Genomic DNA, 17,497 nt, shown 5'->3' on the forward strand with positions numbered 1-17,497 from the left:
GAATTTCTGTTATGATAAATTATTAGGAATATGACCGTGGCCTATCATCTTCTGATATACAACCGTCCGAAGGTAAATAAGAAAGATAAATACTTGGTTGTTGATAGATATACAGAGTGTATGAATGACAAGCGAACGTGGTCAGCCAAATGTATCCGTTTCTGTGCCCGCCCTTATCAAACACAATCATCCACACACTCATCGTAACCGTCATCTATCGCTAATGATTTAAGACAAGACAGACACCTCAAAAAGACGTCGGATTTTGACATGTTTGCAAACCAGCTTCACTAATGACTAACGATTAATGAAATATCTGGAATGTGATAGATTCGTTTTTGATTAGGAGTTGTTGCTGTCGTCTCTGGGCTGTTTAATCGCTGTAATATCTGCCAAGCATTATTCTGACGTTTACAACACTATTTAATGTACGGTTGCTCGGAAATTCTGGACTGGAAAAGAAAACCATTCTCGACTGGATATCGAAATTTGCTTTTTAAATGGATTAGATTGTAAAGATTTGTAGACGATATTAATTTTCCTTTACGTTGAAATCACTGAAATTAAAAGAATGACTTGAATAAAAAAAGAATATGAAATATTGCTTACTTTCTTGTTTGTAAATTATACATTTAGATAGTAAAAAAGATTGTTTGTATATGGTACAAGATACAACACAGGTCTAACATTACGCAGTTATTTTGTAGTGATACGACTGGTCAATGACCTGACTACTGGACAACATGTAACACCATGCATTGTCATCCAGGAAACAAGAAAGTATGGGTACCTACTGTAAAATAATTCATTTTTGTGGGGGAATTATTTTCGTTTAACTCTTTGGTACCTGTACAAATAAGTATTGGACCAGTGAATTTTTATGTCCACGAAATGATAAACAGATCAATGATTTTACATGGAATAGTAGTAGGTGGTATTTCTGAGCGAGATTAATGCGCGATATTAAGTGCCGATGAATAATAAATTTTGGAAAATCGCGAAATTTGAGCCTCACGAAAATATATGGTTTCACAGTATCATCTCAAATTTATTGATCAAATATTTACTCTTATCTGGATTTTTCAGATGCAAGAAAAAGATTTATATTGTAGTCTTTCTTAAATTACGTAACTATGGTTAAAATTAAATGTTCTGAAATCGACAAATTAAAAAATGGCAAAATTCGGTTATATTCAGTATATTAAAATCTAACAAAATTCTAGGCCTTAAATCGTCATTCAGATTTCTCATGAAATTCTAGGCCTTAAATCGTCGGTGCGAAAAATAACGAAATTCTAGGCCTTAAAACGTCGGTCAGATTTCTCACGAAATTCTAGGCCTTAAATCGACGGTCAGATTTCTCAAGAAATTCTAGGCCTTAAATCGTCGGTGCGAAAAATAACGAAATTCTTGGCCTTAAATCGTCGGTCATATTTCTCAAGAAACTCTAGCCCTTAAATCGTCAGTCAGACATTTCACGAAATTCTAGGCCTTAAATCATCGGTCAGAAATCTCAAGAAATTCTAGGCCTTAAATCGTCGGTCAGAAATATAACGAAATTCTAGGTCTTAAATCGTCGGTCATATTTCTCAAGAAATTTTAGGCCTTAAATCGTCGGTCAGACATTTCACGAAATTCTAGGCCTTAAATCGTCAGTCAGACATTTCTCAAGAAATTCTAGGCCTTAAATTTCACGAAATTCTAGGCCTTAAATCATCGGTCAGAAATCTCAAGAAATTCTAGGCCTTAAATCGTCGGTCAGAAATATAACGAAATTCTAGGCCTTAAATCGTCGGTCATATTTCTCAAGAAATTTTAGGCCTTAAATCGTCGGTCAGACATTTCACGAAATTCTAGGCCTTAAATCGTCGGTCAGAAATCTCACGAAATTCTAGGCCTTAAATCGTCAGTCAGACATTTCTCAAGAAATTCTAGGCTTTAAATCGTCGGTCAGAAATCTCACGAAATTCTAGGCCTTAAATCGTCAGTCAGACATTTCTCAAGAAATTCTAGGCCTTAAATCGTCAGAAATCTCACGAAATTCTAGGCCTTAAATCGTCAGTCAGACATTTCTCAAGAAATTCTAGGCCTTAAATCGTCGGTCAGACATTTCACGAAATTCTAGGCCTTAAATCGTCGGTCAGAAATCTCACGAAATTCTAGGCCTTAAATCGTCGGTCAGAAATCTCACGAAATTCTAGGCCTTAAATCGTCAGTCAGACATTTCTCAAGAAATTCTAGGCCTTAAATCGTCGGTCAGACATTTCACGAAATTCTAGGCCTTAAATCGTCGGTCAGAAATCTCACGAAATTCTAGGCCTTAAATCGTCGGTCAGAAATCTCACGAAATTCTAGGCCTTAAATCGTCGGTCAGAAATCTCACGAAATTCTAGGCCTTAAATCGTCAGTCAGACATTTCTCAAGAAATTCTAGGCCTTAAATCGTCGGTCAGAAATCTCACGAAATTCTAGGCCTTAAATCGTCGGTCAGAAATCTCAAGAAATTTTAGGCCTTAAATCGTCGGTCAGAAATCTCACGAAATTCTAGGCCTTAAATCGTCGGTCAGAAATCTCACGAAATTCTAGGCCTTAAATCGTCGGTCAGAAATCTCAAGAAATTTTAGGCCTTAAATCGTCGGTCAGAAATCTCACGAAATTCTAGGCCTTAAATCGTCGGTCAGAAATCTCACGAAATTCCAGGCCCTTAAATCGTCAGTCAGAAATCTAGGCTTTAAATTTTAGTCTACACTGTTTGACTAGTAAATCGATCCTTATACGGGAAGGTTAACGGAGAATACACCATCAACATTTTTATCATTGTATATCCACGATTAGGTGACGAAATAAATCACAGCTATTGACATAATATTTATAAAATTGTACAAAAGACGGTACACATGCTATCCTAATCAATTAAGGATATATTTGTATTTGTCTCAAAAATGAAGAAATAAGCTGAATGGGTCTTCTGTGACTCATCAGTGATTCAAAAGGCCAAAGGTCAAATATTTAAAAGTTAAAAACTTCAAAATCTTCAAAAATGATACAAAGTACAAAAAGAAACGTGTTTTTTTCTGAATCCGTATTTCAAGCAATGTCCAACCTGTCGAGGTTACATGTGAAAGAGGTTCCCGTTTTCGATGACGTGGTGGGAGGCACCAGGCAATGGAATTGTGTAACAAATATGTTTCTGAACACCGTAGGTATACTCGACGATCTCTACGCAGGTGGTCTCGTGCCCTCATTGACACGTGCGCTACATTCATGCTATCAACATGTGTCTGTGTCGAGAAAGACTAGGGGTGACTTGGAGGAGAAATATATGTGAACATATCTTTGTGACAACAGTAACCACATCACGATTACTATAAAGTACGCACAGTTAGGTGTTTCATGGTTTGGTTAGATATGTCAAATGATTGACAGCTAACTTGGTTCACACAGAACACGGTTTCTGTTGAGAACACACAGACCTACACATTACACAATTTACTCAGAAAACTATATTATTCAGACTATATTTCTAAAGTAAAGCTTTCTTTCAATCAAACGTTTTTGTTATTTGAACTCTTTCAAATATCTAAATATTCAAGCGTAAAACTCTCCACTGTTAAATTTTGTTTATACAGAGTTAAGTATTGCCGTTTAAGAAGCCATCATGACTGGCTCTTTCACGTTTTTTTTATGATATTTTGCTTTTTTACTCCTGACTAGTTTTCCTGTTATCAGAGACTTCATTTATTTACGTATTGACTTGAAATAATTATAAAGGCTTTTGAGATGTAAAATCAAGATCAGTGTACATTCTTGTCTCAGCACAATTTTACATGTCATAATTAAAGATTACGGCTGATCGTTGGGGGCTTTAGAATATTAAACAACTTCCGCGAAAACTCGCTAAATTCATGATGTCGGGGTTATTTATAAATGATAAAATCGCTAAATTCATGATGTCGGTGTTATTTATAAATGATAAAATCGCTAAATTCATGATGTCGGAGTTATTTATAAATGATAAAATCGCTAAATTCATGATGTCGGGGTTATTTATAAATGATGAAATCGCTAAATTCATGATGTCGGGGTTATTTATAAATGATGAAATCGCTAAATTCATGATGTCTAGGTTATTTATAAATGATAAAATCGCTAAATTCATGATGTCGGGGTTATTTATAAATGATAAAATCGCTAAATTCATGATGTCGGGGTTATTTATAAATGATGAAATCGCTAAATTCATGATGTCTAGGTTATTTATAAATGATAAAATCGCTAAATTCATGATGTCGGGGTTATTTATAAATGATGAAATCGCTAAATTCATGATGTCTAGGTTATTTATAAATGATAAAATCGCTAAATTCATGATGTCGGGGTTATTTATAAATGATAAAATCGCTAAATTCATGATGTCGGGGTCATTTATAAATGATAAAATCGCTCAATTCATGATGTCAGGGTCATTTATAAATGATAAAATCGCTAAATTCATGATGTCTGGGTCGATTAAAAATAATAAACTCGCTAAATTAATGATGTAGGGGTCGTTTATAAATGATAAAATGTCTGTTTTAAAATGACAGAGTTGAAAACTGATTTGATCCTATTGAAAAATAACATTGTTGTTGATGTAGAATCGTGTGGTTCGCTTCATTGTGACACCGGAAGTGACATCCTTATGAACGAGTGTGTTAGTACTGCTGTAATCATTGAAGTTGGATGTGCGTCCCCGTCCTCGTGTGTTTACTACACCTCACGTGTTAACTACACCTCAAGTGTTTAATACACCTCATGTGCTTACTACACCTCACGTGTTTAATACACCTCATGTGTTTAATACACCTCACGTGTTTAATACACCTCGTGTGTTTACTACACCTCACATGTTTACTACACCTCACGTGTTTAATACACCTCATGTGTTTACTAAACTTCATGTGTTTACTACACCTCACGTGTTTACTACACCCCGCGTGTTTACTACACATTACGTGTTTACTACACATCACGTGTAAACTAAACATCACGTGTTTACTACACCTCATGTGTTTACTACACATCACATGTTTTCTACACCTCACGTGTTTAATACACCTCACGTGTTTACTACGCCTCACGTGTTTACTACACCTCACGTGTTTTCTAAACCTCACATGTTTACTACACCTCACGTGTTTACTAAACCTCATGTGTTTACTACACCTCACGTGTTTACTAAACCTCACGTGTTTACTACACCTCACGTGTTTTCTACACATTACGTGTTTACTACACATCACGTGTATACTAAACATCACGTGTTTACTACACCTCATGTGTTAACTACACATCACATGTTTTCTACACCTCACGTGTTTAATACACCTCACCTGTTTACTACACCTCACGTGTTTACTAAACCTCACGTGTTTACTAAACCTCATGTGTTTACTACACCTCACGTGTTTACTACACCTCGCGTGTTTACTACACATCACGTGTTTACTACACCTCACGTGTTTACTAAACCTCATGTGTTTACTACACCTCACGTGTTTACTAAACCTCATGTGTTTACTACACCTCACGTGTTTACTACATCTCTCATGCTACTTTAACCCCTCTAATATGTTTTATTGAGAAACATTAAGAATTAAAACTACCTTATTAATCTTACTCAGTCTCAGTCTTATTTCCGATGTTTTGAAACAACTGCATGCTGTAGTTTAATTTATCATCTAGCTTATACTATTCATAATTTAGACGTTGCATTGAAAAGTGCCCTTCACTTGTGTTTTGTACAATCAAACTATTAGAGTGATTGCATAAAAATGTACCAAATTCATTTTGTTTATCAAATAAATCGGTAAAGGTTTTATTCAGTTTGTAAACGTTTGACAGATCTATATACAGTATCAGCAAAGTCCTCCAAGGCAAATTGGCTGAAACACGACTGTATTGATATGATAAATGGTGAAATCTTTTCCATTTGAGTCCTTATCAAACGATTTTGGAAAAGCAAAGAGCCGCCAATGTTTGATAAATATGTTTAAAGTGATCTTATCTCTAGTTTTAATGGGATTAGTTAGCATTTGTGTGTAAGACTTTACGCCAATTCACTATCTATTCATATTTTGTATTTAGAGAATAGAACCGATAGACTGGACTGGTTTAACATCCACACAATGGTAAAGGAAACCTTTAAATTGTTTAGTGTAATACACACAGATTTTTTCCATATATTATATATGTATTTCTATTATTTCTACGAGAAGTTGATTAAAACTTAAATTCCTTGCTGGAAGTCCTCGTTTTCGGTCCTCAAGCATCTTGAAGGGTTCGTAAGACTGCTAAAAGACACACACGTGAATAACACTATTCAATACAAATATAGATACAGCTGATTCCTCCTCGTCGTCAGACTCGTCAGCGAGGCCATGAACCTAAATCATGAAACCTAGGACCCACAGGAAAAGTAGGCAGGTGCATCCAGCTAACAAATCAACAATTTTATACATTTCAGTTTTGGGTAATAACAATGTCAAGTGTATATTTTGAACCTTGCCGATACCTAAATAAACCAGAACGTGGCATTAGATTGCGACAAACCTGGAGGAATGGGGTGACTCGGTGATACTATGTAAAATTACTGTACTATAGAGCTTGTCTGTTATAAGGTACACAATACATTCAGTAAAAAATAGGCCTGATGTTTAGATTTATAAACTAAATTTAAACTGATCAGAACGACAGTTTCTAAAATTCATATCGATGTATGTTATTATGCCAAATGGGGCTTGATTTTTTGGAAGCGAATATGCCTACTTTTTAGCCCCGAGTTCGCGATGTAGATTGCGAAACCTTAAACTGGACAGATGTTATATACGTTTAAGTGCTGAACGTCTGGTAGTCATCCAACGTGCATGTATATTTCAGGATCCGTCATGTGGAATGGATTTGATTAGAACAGTCCAGATTTCCTCTTAAGCCCGTTTCAGAACGTGCATGTATGTGATCTTATGGAGGGATCGGTCGCGAAGCAAATCAAACTACCACATCTAAATTGAGGATTTCTATCTAATAAATATACCAGTTTATGTCATGACAAGTGAAATCCCAAAATATAGAACACAACGTGCCGTTTATCTGGACACAGTCGGTTACATTGAGTTCTATTTCTACATAGTGGAAAAAATATAGGTAATGATTTCGAAGCTAATTGCTATGTAAGGAACATCAGTATATTTAGGTCTTGTTAACTAATTGCTATGTAAGGAACATCAGTATATTTAGGTCTTGTTAGCTAATTGCTATGTTAGGAACATCAGTATATCTAGGTCTTGTTAGCTAATTGCTATGGAGGAACACCAGTATATTTAGGTCTTGTTAGCTAATTGCTATGTAAGGAACATCAGTATATTTAGGAACATCAGTATATTTAGGTCTTGTTAGCTAATTGCTATGTAAGGAACATCAGTATATTTAGGTCTTGTTAGCTAATTGCTATGTAAGGAACATCAGTATATTTAGGTCTTGTTAGTTAATTACTATGTAAGGAACATCAGTATATTTAGGTCTTGTTAGCTAATTGCTATGTTAGGAACATCAGTATATTTAGGTCTTGTTAGCTAATTGCTATGTAAGGAACATCAGTATATTTAGGTCTTGTTAGCTAATTGCTATGTAAGGAACATCAGTATATTTAGGTCTTGTTAGCTAATTGCTATGTAAGGAACATCAGTATATTTAGGTCTTGTTAGCTAATTGCTATGTAAGGAACATCAGTATATTTAGGTCTTGTTAGCTAATTGCTATGTAAGGAACATCAGTATATTTAGGTCTTGTTAGTTAATTACTATGTAAGGAACATCAGTATATTTAGGTCTTGTTAGCTAATCATGATGTCGGTAACACCAGTAGCTCGAGACGTTGTAACTAATTGTGATGACGGTAACACCAGTAGCTCGAGACGTTGTAACTAATTGTGATGACGTTAACACCAGTAACTTGAGACTTTGTAACTAATTGTGATGACGGTAACACCAGTAGCTCGAGACGTTGTAACTAATTGTGATGACGTTAACACCAGTAACTTGAGACTTTGTAACTAATTGTGATGTCGGTAACACAGTAACTTGAGACTTTGTAACTAATTGTGATGTCGGTAACACAGTAACTTGAGACTTTGTAACTAATTGTGATGACGGTAACACCAGTAACTTGAGACGTTGTAACTAATTGTGATGTCGGTAACACAGTAACTTGAGACTTTGTAACTAATTGTGATGTCGGTAACACAGTAACTTGAGACTTTGTAACTAATTGTGATGTCGGTAACACAGTAACTTGAGACGTTGTAACTAATTGTGATGACGTTAACACCAGTAACTTGAGACTTTGTAACTAATTATGATGACGTAAACAGAAATAACTTGAGGCTGGATGTCTTCGTTTACAGGAATATTGGAAGGTAACAGTTGTTAAAAGCTACGGAGGTAATTACTGATTTTAAAACACCAGGGAACTGATGTTTGGCAGCGAAATGTTTTCTTGTATGTTTTATCCGTTCTAAGACTTCGATAGACAGAAAACGGTTTGAAATGTTATTGACTTGTGACGAAGATTAAAATGAGTTCATATGTATTCTAATAAGTATAAACTATTAGCAACAATTTAAATAAGCTGTTTTCTCTATTTTTTTTCTCCGTTGGAAAGTTTTACTTGAGATTTAATTAAGAGTAAGTGAAGTCCAGTAGTACCATTTTATCCAGTAATAAGCCCATGTCCAGCCGAATCTATTGAACTAGTGTATGATCAATTTTTTATATTATTGTCCTGTGATAAGCTTACTTCTCTGAATTAAAGTTTATATTTTGACCCTACGGGCTTATGTGGGATAAATAAACAACATTCACCAATACAGCAAAATTGTGTTAATTTCAGTCATGACACCCTCTGTTCAGTTAAACTAACAAAACTTACCAACGCGCGTTCTTCACACGCGATCAACGACAACGAGTGGGAACTAATCAACTACTACACGCACAACCGTAATTAGGTGGACCCTCTGGTGCTAAGGCACCGGAACAATGATTAGTCTGTCTGGTTATCTATCTGTCCTTCTGTCCGTCCGGCTACAGGGCACTGTCGTGATGTTCACAGATTGCATGTGATAGTCATTCGGATTATCGACACATGTAACATGGCATTATTTAATAATAAAAATGGCGACGATGTGAAACGCTCTTAAAACTGATATGATAAAAAAATATACAGAATATTAGACTATTAGTTAATGGGATAATTCAGAAGATTAAGTCACGAATTTTTATTATCTTGGGTTGGAGGCTGGATCTGTCTATATGACTATTTTCAGTAAATGTGAAGTCTACGCCTTATTTCTTACGAATAACCATCTGGTTCAGGATATACAGATGTAACCTTGAATTGCACTTAAAGCGGTCATAATCAGTTCTTCTTATTTGTTTCGGTCGATTTATTTAGATTTTTGTAAGTCATCATTTTTCATTCGACTTCACAATTTAGGCCTAAGCATCAAAAACGAGCCCTTGAAGGACGAGAGAGATTTATGATGTGGTATTACAGACGAGTCATAGAAGGACGAAAGAGCTGTATGATGTAGCATTACTGACGAGTCCTAGAAGGACGAAAGAGCTGTATGATCTAGCATCGCCCACGAGTTCTAGAGGGGCAAAGAGCTGTATGACGTAGCATCACTGACGAGTCCTAGAGGGACGAAAGAGCTGTATGATGTAGTACCACTGATGTATGATTTGATTCATAGACTTTTCACTACACTCAGAACCCTGTATAGAAATGTCCATTTTGGCCCGCACAACCTCTGTTACTTTGTTGAAATAAGCATGTTATGGCAGCAGGTATAAAAATTGACTGTAAAATATTGATGTCGTTGTCGAAGTTGATGCAGGAAAAATCCTTATTTTACCAGACAGAGTACTACATATCTGTCTTCAAAAGAATATGTTATCGAAATGAAAACCATTTTTACTTTAATAAAAAAAATCAATGTTTCAAAGTATATCTACCGGAATACCATGTAGAACAACTGTATCTAGTTCTGCCATTGATCGTGACGTCACATTTGATTCCTCCAACTTTCTTTAAGATGACGTCTTTAAGATAAAAATAGATCTATCAACCGTAACCGTACGCCGACAGGAAACGCCAAGACGGGTGCCACGTGTGGTGGCAGAAAATTAGTATCCTTCCGGAACCTTTTTTCGGTTTTTCTTGTGGAGAACGTATTAACCTTGTTGTGTTTACGGTCCCGCTTGTATTGTTATCAACTGTGATTCAACATTGTCATATATTTTCTTATTTACTTCAGAACGTTCAATACAAATCGTAATTGAATTTCTGTTTTGTCTTTTTTATTTATCAAATTTCACGGAATTCAAAAAAGTTCACATACGGACAGAAGAAGGGTGTTTTATTGGACAAACATCCAACAGTTAGTCTCTACCTTATTCATCTGAGTGGCGTATTTGGTCAGGCGCTATAAAGAGGTTTTCAAGTATTGGGAAAGTGTAACTATCACATTAATTGTCAATCCCCTGTGCTTTATGTAACTTCAGAGGAGATTGATACAAGTCCACGAGATCGGACAGTTAAGAAGACAGAGGGAATCTATAATACAGGGTACAGAACGACATGTGCGATTCTGACACCATGCCATGGAGATGGGGCATATAGCCGCTAATCCAACTCGGCGGCGCGAGGCTAATTCAATCAAACTACAGGGGGAGTCGGACCTACACACTACAACTTAGCAGGCCCTTTGATAACAAAAGCTTTATTTTCACAAGCGATTCCGTTTCCTGGGAGGACGGTATGGACACAGATTAAAGCTGACATGTCGGTAATTTGCCTATTGTGGTCCTGAGAAGGACACCCAGCATCATCCTCTTGGCAAAAGTCTGACTCACTTTTTTCTCAATCCTTTCGCTGTCATACCGGAGCGTTCGCCTTTAGGCTAGCCAATAGCTCGCGTTTGGCATCCAATGTCGAGAAGAAACGATACTCGGTCCTGTTGTATTTTCTGTCTGAAACGGCCAGTGTTGGCACAGACATTCATTAACAGAAATCTCTCATTTTGTCTCTGACACCTTAACTATCTAACTGACCTGTTTGTCCTGTGGATAAAAACTGTCAACAAAATGCGTCCATTCCAATACCTTTGTTAAAACGTTGGACGATAATTGAACGGCCTATAGTTAGGCACAGCTGACATGGATAGCGTTAATATAAAGATATGTTTTATTGAAATTGGTTTAAAATTGATATCATTTTAAGCTTTTTTATTCTAATTTCCAAATTCAGTTACTTTAGAAGACAGACAAAGCATTCTTTGTTTGTATTTATTTTATAGCTGATTGAAATCTACAGAAAACAGTTATTTTTCTTACTTTTATTTCTTATTTGTTGTTACATAGAAAACAAGATTAACTTGTAACGTGTTTTTAACCTTATAAACAAGGTTAATGATATTGTATATACAACCCAAACCCTACCGGAATACGATGTAGAACATTAACGTATTCTGTAGAACATTAACCTATTCTGTAGAACATCAACCTATTCTGTAGAACATTAACCTATTCTGTAGAACATTAACCTGTTCTGTAGAACATTAGCATATTCTGTAGAACATTAACGTATTCTGTAGAACATTAACCTGTTCTGTAGAATATTAGCATATTCTGTAGAACATTAACGTATTCTGTAGAACATTAACGTATTCTGTAGAACATTAACCTATTCTGTAGAACATTAACGTATTCTGTAGAACATTAACCTATTCTGTAGAACATTAACGTATTCTGTAGAACATTAACGTATTCTGTAGAACATTAACCTATTCTGTAGAACATTAACGTATTCTGTAGAACATTAACCTATTCTGTAGAACATTAACGTATTCTGTAGAACATTAACCTATTCTGTAGAACATTAACGTATTCTGTAGAACATTAACGTATTCTGTGGAACATTAGCATATTCTGTAGAACATTAACGTATTCTGTAGAACATTAACCTATTCTGTAGAACATTAACGTATTCTGTAGAACATTAACCTATTCTGTAGAACATCAACCTATTCTGTAGAACATTAACCTATTCTGTAGAACATTAGCATATTCTGTAGAACATTAACGTATTCTGTAGAACATTAACCTGTTCTGTAGAACATTAGCATATTCTGTAGAACATTAACGTATTCTGTAGAACATTAACTTTTTCGCAGAACATCAACCTATTCTGTAGAACATTAACCTATTCTGTAGAACATTAACGTATTCTGTAGAACATTAACCTGTTCTGTAGAACATCAACCTATTCTGTAGAACATTAACCTATTCTGTAGAACATCAACCTATTCTGTAGAACATTAACCTATTCTGTAGAACATCAACCTATTCTGTAGAACATTAACCTATTCCTGTTCTGTAGAACATTAACGTATTCTGTAGAACATTAACCTGTTCTGTAGAACATCAACCTATTCTGTAGAACATTAACCTATTAACCTGTTCTGTAGAACATCAACCTATTCTGTAGAACATTAACCTATTCTGTAGAACATTAACCTATTCTGTAGAACATTAACCTATTCTGTAGAACATCAACCTATTCTGTAGAACATCAACCTATTCTGTAGAACATTAACCTATTCTGTAGAACATTAACGTATTTTGTAGAACATTAACCTATTCTGTAGAATTCTGTAGAACATTAACCTATTCTGTAGAACAACATATGTAGAACATTAACGTATTCTGTAGAACATTAACCTGTTCTGTAGAACATGTAGAACATCAACCTATTCTGTAGAACATTAACCTGTTCTGTAGAACATTAACGTATTCTGTAGAACATTAACCTGTTCTGTAGAACATTAACCTATTCTGTAGAACATCAACCTATTCTGTAGAACATCAACCTATTCTGTAGAACATTAACCTATTCTGTAGAACATTAACCTATTCTGTAGAACATTAACCTATTCTGTAGAACATTAGCATATTCTGTAGAACATCAACCTATTCTGTGGAACATTAACCTATTCTGTAGAACATTAACCTATTCTGTAGAATAACCTAACATTAACCTATTCTGTAGAACATCAACCTATTCTGTGGAACATTAACCTATTCTGTAGAACATTAACCTATTCTGTAGAACATCAACCTATTCTGTAGAACATCAACCTATTCTGTGGGAACATTAACCTATTCTGTAGAACATCAACCTATTCTGTAGAACATTATTCTGTAGAACATTAACCTATTCTGTAGAACATTAACCTATTCTGTAGAACATCAACCTATTCTGTAGAACATCAACCTATTCTGTGGAACATTAACCTATTCTGTAGAACATTAACCTGTTCTGTAGAATATTAACCTATTCTTTAGAACATTAGCCTATTCTGTAGAACATTAGCCTGTTCTGTAGAACATCAACCTATTCTGTGGAACATTAACCTATTCTGTAGAACATTAACCTATTCTGTAGAACATCAACCTATTCTGTAGAACATCAACCTATTCTGTGGAACATTAACCTATTCTGTAGAACATTAACCTATTCTGTAGAACATCAACCTATTCTGTGGAACATTAACCTATTCTGTAGAACATTAACCTGTTCTGTAGAACATTAACCTATTCTGTAGAACATTAACCTATTCTGTAGAACATTAACCTGTAGAACATTCCTGTTCTATAGAACATTAACGTATTCTGTAGAACATCAACCTATTCTGTAGAACATCAACCTATTCTGTAGAACATCAACCTATTCTGTGGAACATTAACCTATTCTGTAGAACATTAACCTATTCTGTAGAACATTAACCTGTTCTGTAGAACATTAACCTATTCTGTAGAACATCAACCTATTCTGTAGAACATCAACCTATTCTGTAGAACATCAACCTATTCTGTAGAACATTAGCCTGTTCTGTAGAACATCAACCTATTCTGTAGAACATTAACCTATTCTGTAGAACATTAACCTGTTCTGTAGAACATCAACCTATTCTGTAGAACATTAACCTATTCTGTAGAACATTAGCCTGTTCTGTAGAACATCAACCTATTCTGTAGAACATTAACCTATTCTGTAGAACATTAACCTATTCTGTAGAACATTAACCTATTCTGTGGAACATTAACCTATTCTGTAGAACATTAACCTGTTCTGTAGAATATTAACCTATTCTTTAGAACATTAGCATATTCTGTAGAACACTGACCTCTGTCCGTGGATTATATCTCTGTCGACACTAACCTCTGTCGGTAAATTATATCTCTGTCGACACTAACCTCTGTCGGTAAATTATATCTCTGTCGACACTAACCTCTGTCGGTAAATTATATCTCTGTCGACACTAACCTCTGTCGGTAGATTATATTTCTGTCGACACTAACCTCTGTCCGTGGATTATATCTCTGTCAATAATAGCTCCAGTTTTCAAAACATCTACTGATCTGTAATTTAATGAAAAGAAAAGATCTTAAAATACATAACTAGAAAAGAACACATGTTTCTATGGTATGGTTTTCTTGTGAGAATTTACTTTGTGACGCTAATAAGAATACTCACGTCTAATTGGAAAGACCTGTACAGAAAAGCTATTTAAAATTAGTGCAGAGAATATTAATTTAGCATCACACCAGATGGGCCAGTTTTATAGTGCAGTTTGTATTGTTCCCTTAATGGCCAAACCTTTATTTACATAATAAATCAACAATGATAACGACTTCCGGTCCATTAGGGAAATATTTGATTTGTTACAACCAAGATAATGAAGTAAGATAAAAGACGGTTAATTACATACAGAAAGTGAATTACCTACATCATTAAGACTGCGAGATCAGCTGTTAACTCAGGTTTGTTTGTATCAGTGCCAGTTCTCGCGCACCGGTCTAAGTTTGAGAAATAGGGGGAAGAATTGAAATAATAGAGATCTTTTTAACTTCCTTTTCCATGACGTCACAATACCATTAAAACGAGGTGTCATCAGAATTTTCCAATTTTAATAGTGGAGTAACAATCATAGATGAAAAATCCTCCATTGAGCAGGAAAAGTGTTGAGTCTTAGTGTTTTATAGATATACGCTAAAAGTATTAAATATATACAATATAAACAAGCTACTATACCTTGTAGAAATTCTGTGGCCATGGAACTTTGGGAAGATTTTACAATTAGGGATAAGTCCTAATCGATAAGTGAAATTGACAAGTGAGATTTGTTTCTGAAATTCAAATTGTACTCTGTAATGGTTGCAATGATATCGGGAGAATGAAGCGGGAAGTGAAGCAACAAATACGAAATAAAAAAGATGATGATGGAAAATAAACATTTATTTTCACCACATTCTTATTTTGTCTTCCTAAAAGATAAGCTGCCAGAAGCTGTCAGATTCATCATTTTGTCCATGTGCCCAGGTAATTATGACCAACACACGACGTAACTGCAACGACAAAGATGGAGGGGGGAGAGAGAGAGAGAGAGTGAGAGAGAGAGAGAGAGAGAGAGAGAGAGAGAGAGAGAGAGAGAGAGAGAGAGAGAGAGAGAGAGAGAGAGAGAGAGAGAGAGAGAGAGAGAGAGAGAGAGAGAGAGAGAGAGAGAGAGAGAGAGAGAGAGAGAGAGAGAGAGAGAGAGAGAGAGAGAGAGAGAGAGAGAGAGAGAGAGAGAGAGAGAGAGAGAGAGAGAGGAGGTTGAGAAAGTTTTATGGCGTTTCATGCAATTGATTTCCTGTATGTACAAGTACCCTCACAAGAAAAACAGACAAATACGGTGTTTTTTTACCAGGAAGATTTCGTAATTATACCGTTACATCGTTCCCCGTTATCTAATTGGTAAACTCATTTCATGTTTTGTGTTATTGAGTTTTGCTGAGGAAAATGTAGTATTAAGATATGTAATTTCATTTACAGGCGGAAAGATAGTTTCATTTTCAAAAAAAAATGGTAAGAATGTCTCCATATGTATTTTCTGATACGCCTCATACTCAACAATTTAGACCTAAACTGATCCAAAAAATGACGAGGACAAGAACGACGAATTAACAGCGATGTTTGTATCGAGGTCTTATTGCAGACGGCATCAAGTGATATCAGGTTACTTAACTCAATTTAACGTAATTGTTAATGGTAAAATAGTGCTTAAATTAGCTACAACGATTAATTCTGGCTGTTTCGCTTCCTTCAGTGTGATACAACGGCACAGTGGCAACATAATAAATCAAAGTACGTTAATGAAAGAAAGGAAACAGATTGAACAGTATGGGGATGATGTAACAAGTTAACACAAGAAGGTCAGGGAACGACAAAACTAAGGTTAGGGAACGAGGACACATACGAACAGAACAGCAGATAGATATAAAAAAAATGACGGAGGGAATGATTAAGACGATCAGAAGGAAGGAGTAACGGCATGAGGAAGACAGGAAGAAGGAAATGAAGACCTGAGAAAAAAGACGGAGATACCAGGAGGTGTGCAAAAACAGCAGGGACGAGGAGGTGTGCAAAAACAGCCGAAGGGACGAGTAGGTGTGCAAAAACAGCCGAAGGGACGAGTAGGTGTGCAAAAACAGCAGGGACGAGGAGGTGTGCAAAAACAGCCGAAGGGACGAGGAGGTGTGCAAAAACAGCAGAAGGCACGAGGAGGCGTGCAAAAACAGCAGGGACGAGGAGGTGTGCAAAAACAGCAGGCACGAGGAGGTGTGCAAAAACAGCCGAAGGGACGAGGAGGTGTGCAAAAACAGCAGGGACGAGGAGGTGTGCAAAAACAGCCGAAGGGACGAGGAGGTGTGCAAAAACAGCCGAAGGGACGAGGAGGTGTGCAAAAACAGCAGGGACGAGGAGGTGTGCAAAAACAGCCGAAGGGACGAGGAGGTGTGCAAAAACAGCAGGGACGAGGAGGTGTGCAAAAACAGCAGAAGGGACGAGGAGGTGTGCAAAAACAGCAGAAGGCACGAGGAGGTGTGCAAAAACAGCAGGGACGAGGAGGTGTGCAAAAACAGCAGGCACGAGGAGGTGTGCAAAAACAGCCGAAGGGACGAGGAGGTGTGCAAAAATAGCAGAAGGGACGAGGAGGTGTGCAAAAACAGCAGAAGGAACGAGGAGGTGTGCAAAAACAGCAGAAGGGACGAGGAGGTGTGTAAAAATAGCAGAAGGGACGAGGAGGTGTGTAAAAACGGCAGAAGGGACGAGGATGTGTGCAAAAACAGCAGAAGGAACGAGGGAATGCGAAAAGAAAAATGAAGGCGCGAGAAGATGGGAAAAAGAAAGACAAATTTACGAGGGAATGAAAGACAAAGGCACGATGGGATAAGGAATGAAAGACGAAGATACAAGGGGATGAGAAAAAAAGACTAAGTTACGACGGATGAGAAAAGAAAGGTGAAGTTACGAGGAAATGTGGAAGGAAAGACGAAAGTACGACGAGATGAAAAAAAGCCAAT

At 36.3% G+C, this 17,497-nt stretch overlaps 1 protein-coding gene across 1 annotated transcript; it reads left to right on the plus strand.

The window, feature by feature from the left end:
- Positions 1 to 16,421: 16,421 nt before the first annotated feature.
- Positions 16,422 to 17,297, plus strand: LOC132555992 (pre-mRNA-splicing factor CWC22 homolog). The gene is made up of 2 exons (XM_060220380.1): positions 16,422 to 16,459; positions 16,631 to 17,297. The coding sequence occupies exons 1-2, from the start codon at positions 16,422 to 16,424 to the stop codon at positions 17,295 to 17,297; spliced, it is 705 nt and encodes a 234-aa protein (XP_060076363.1).
- The last annotated feature ends 200 nt before the right edge of the window (positions 17,298 to 17,497 follow it).

This window comes from Ylistrum balloti, unplaced genomic scaffold, assembly GCF_031769215.1.
Source record: "Ylistrum balloti isolate Yb309-2 unplaced genomic scaffold, AGI_CSIRO_Ybal_v1 Utg370538, whole genome shotgun sequence".
Lineage (NCBI taxonomy): Eukaryota > Metazoa > Mollusca > Bivalvia > Pectinida > Pectinidae > Ylistrum > Ylistrum balloti.

Excerpts from the sequence above, each read along its gene's own strand:
- LOC132555992 (XM_060220380.1), top strand. The coding sequence starts at position 16,422 with ATGACGGAGGGAATGATTAAGACGATCAGAAGGAAGGA. Across the intron at positions 16,460-16,630 it reads AAGACGATCAGAAGGAAGGA|GGACGAGGAGGTGTGCAAAA; the intron begins GTAACGGCATGA and ends CAAAAACAGCAG.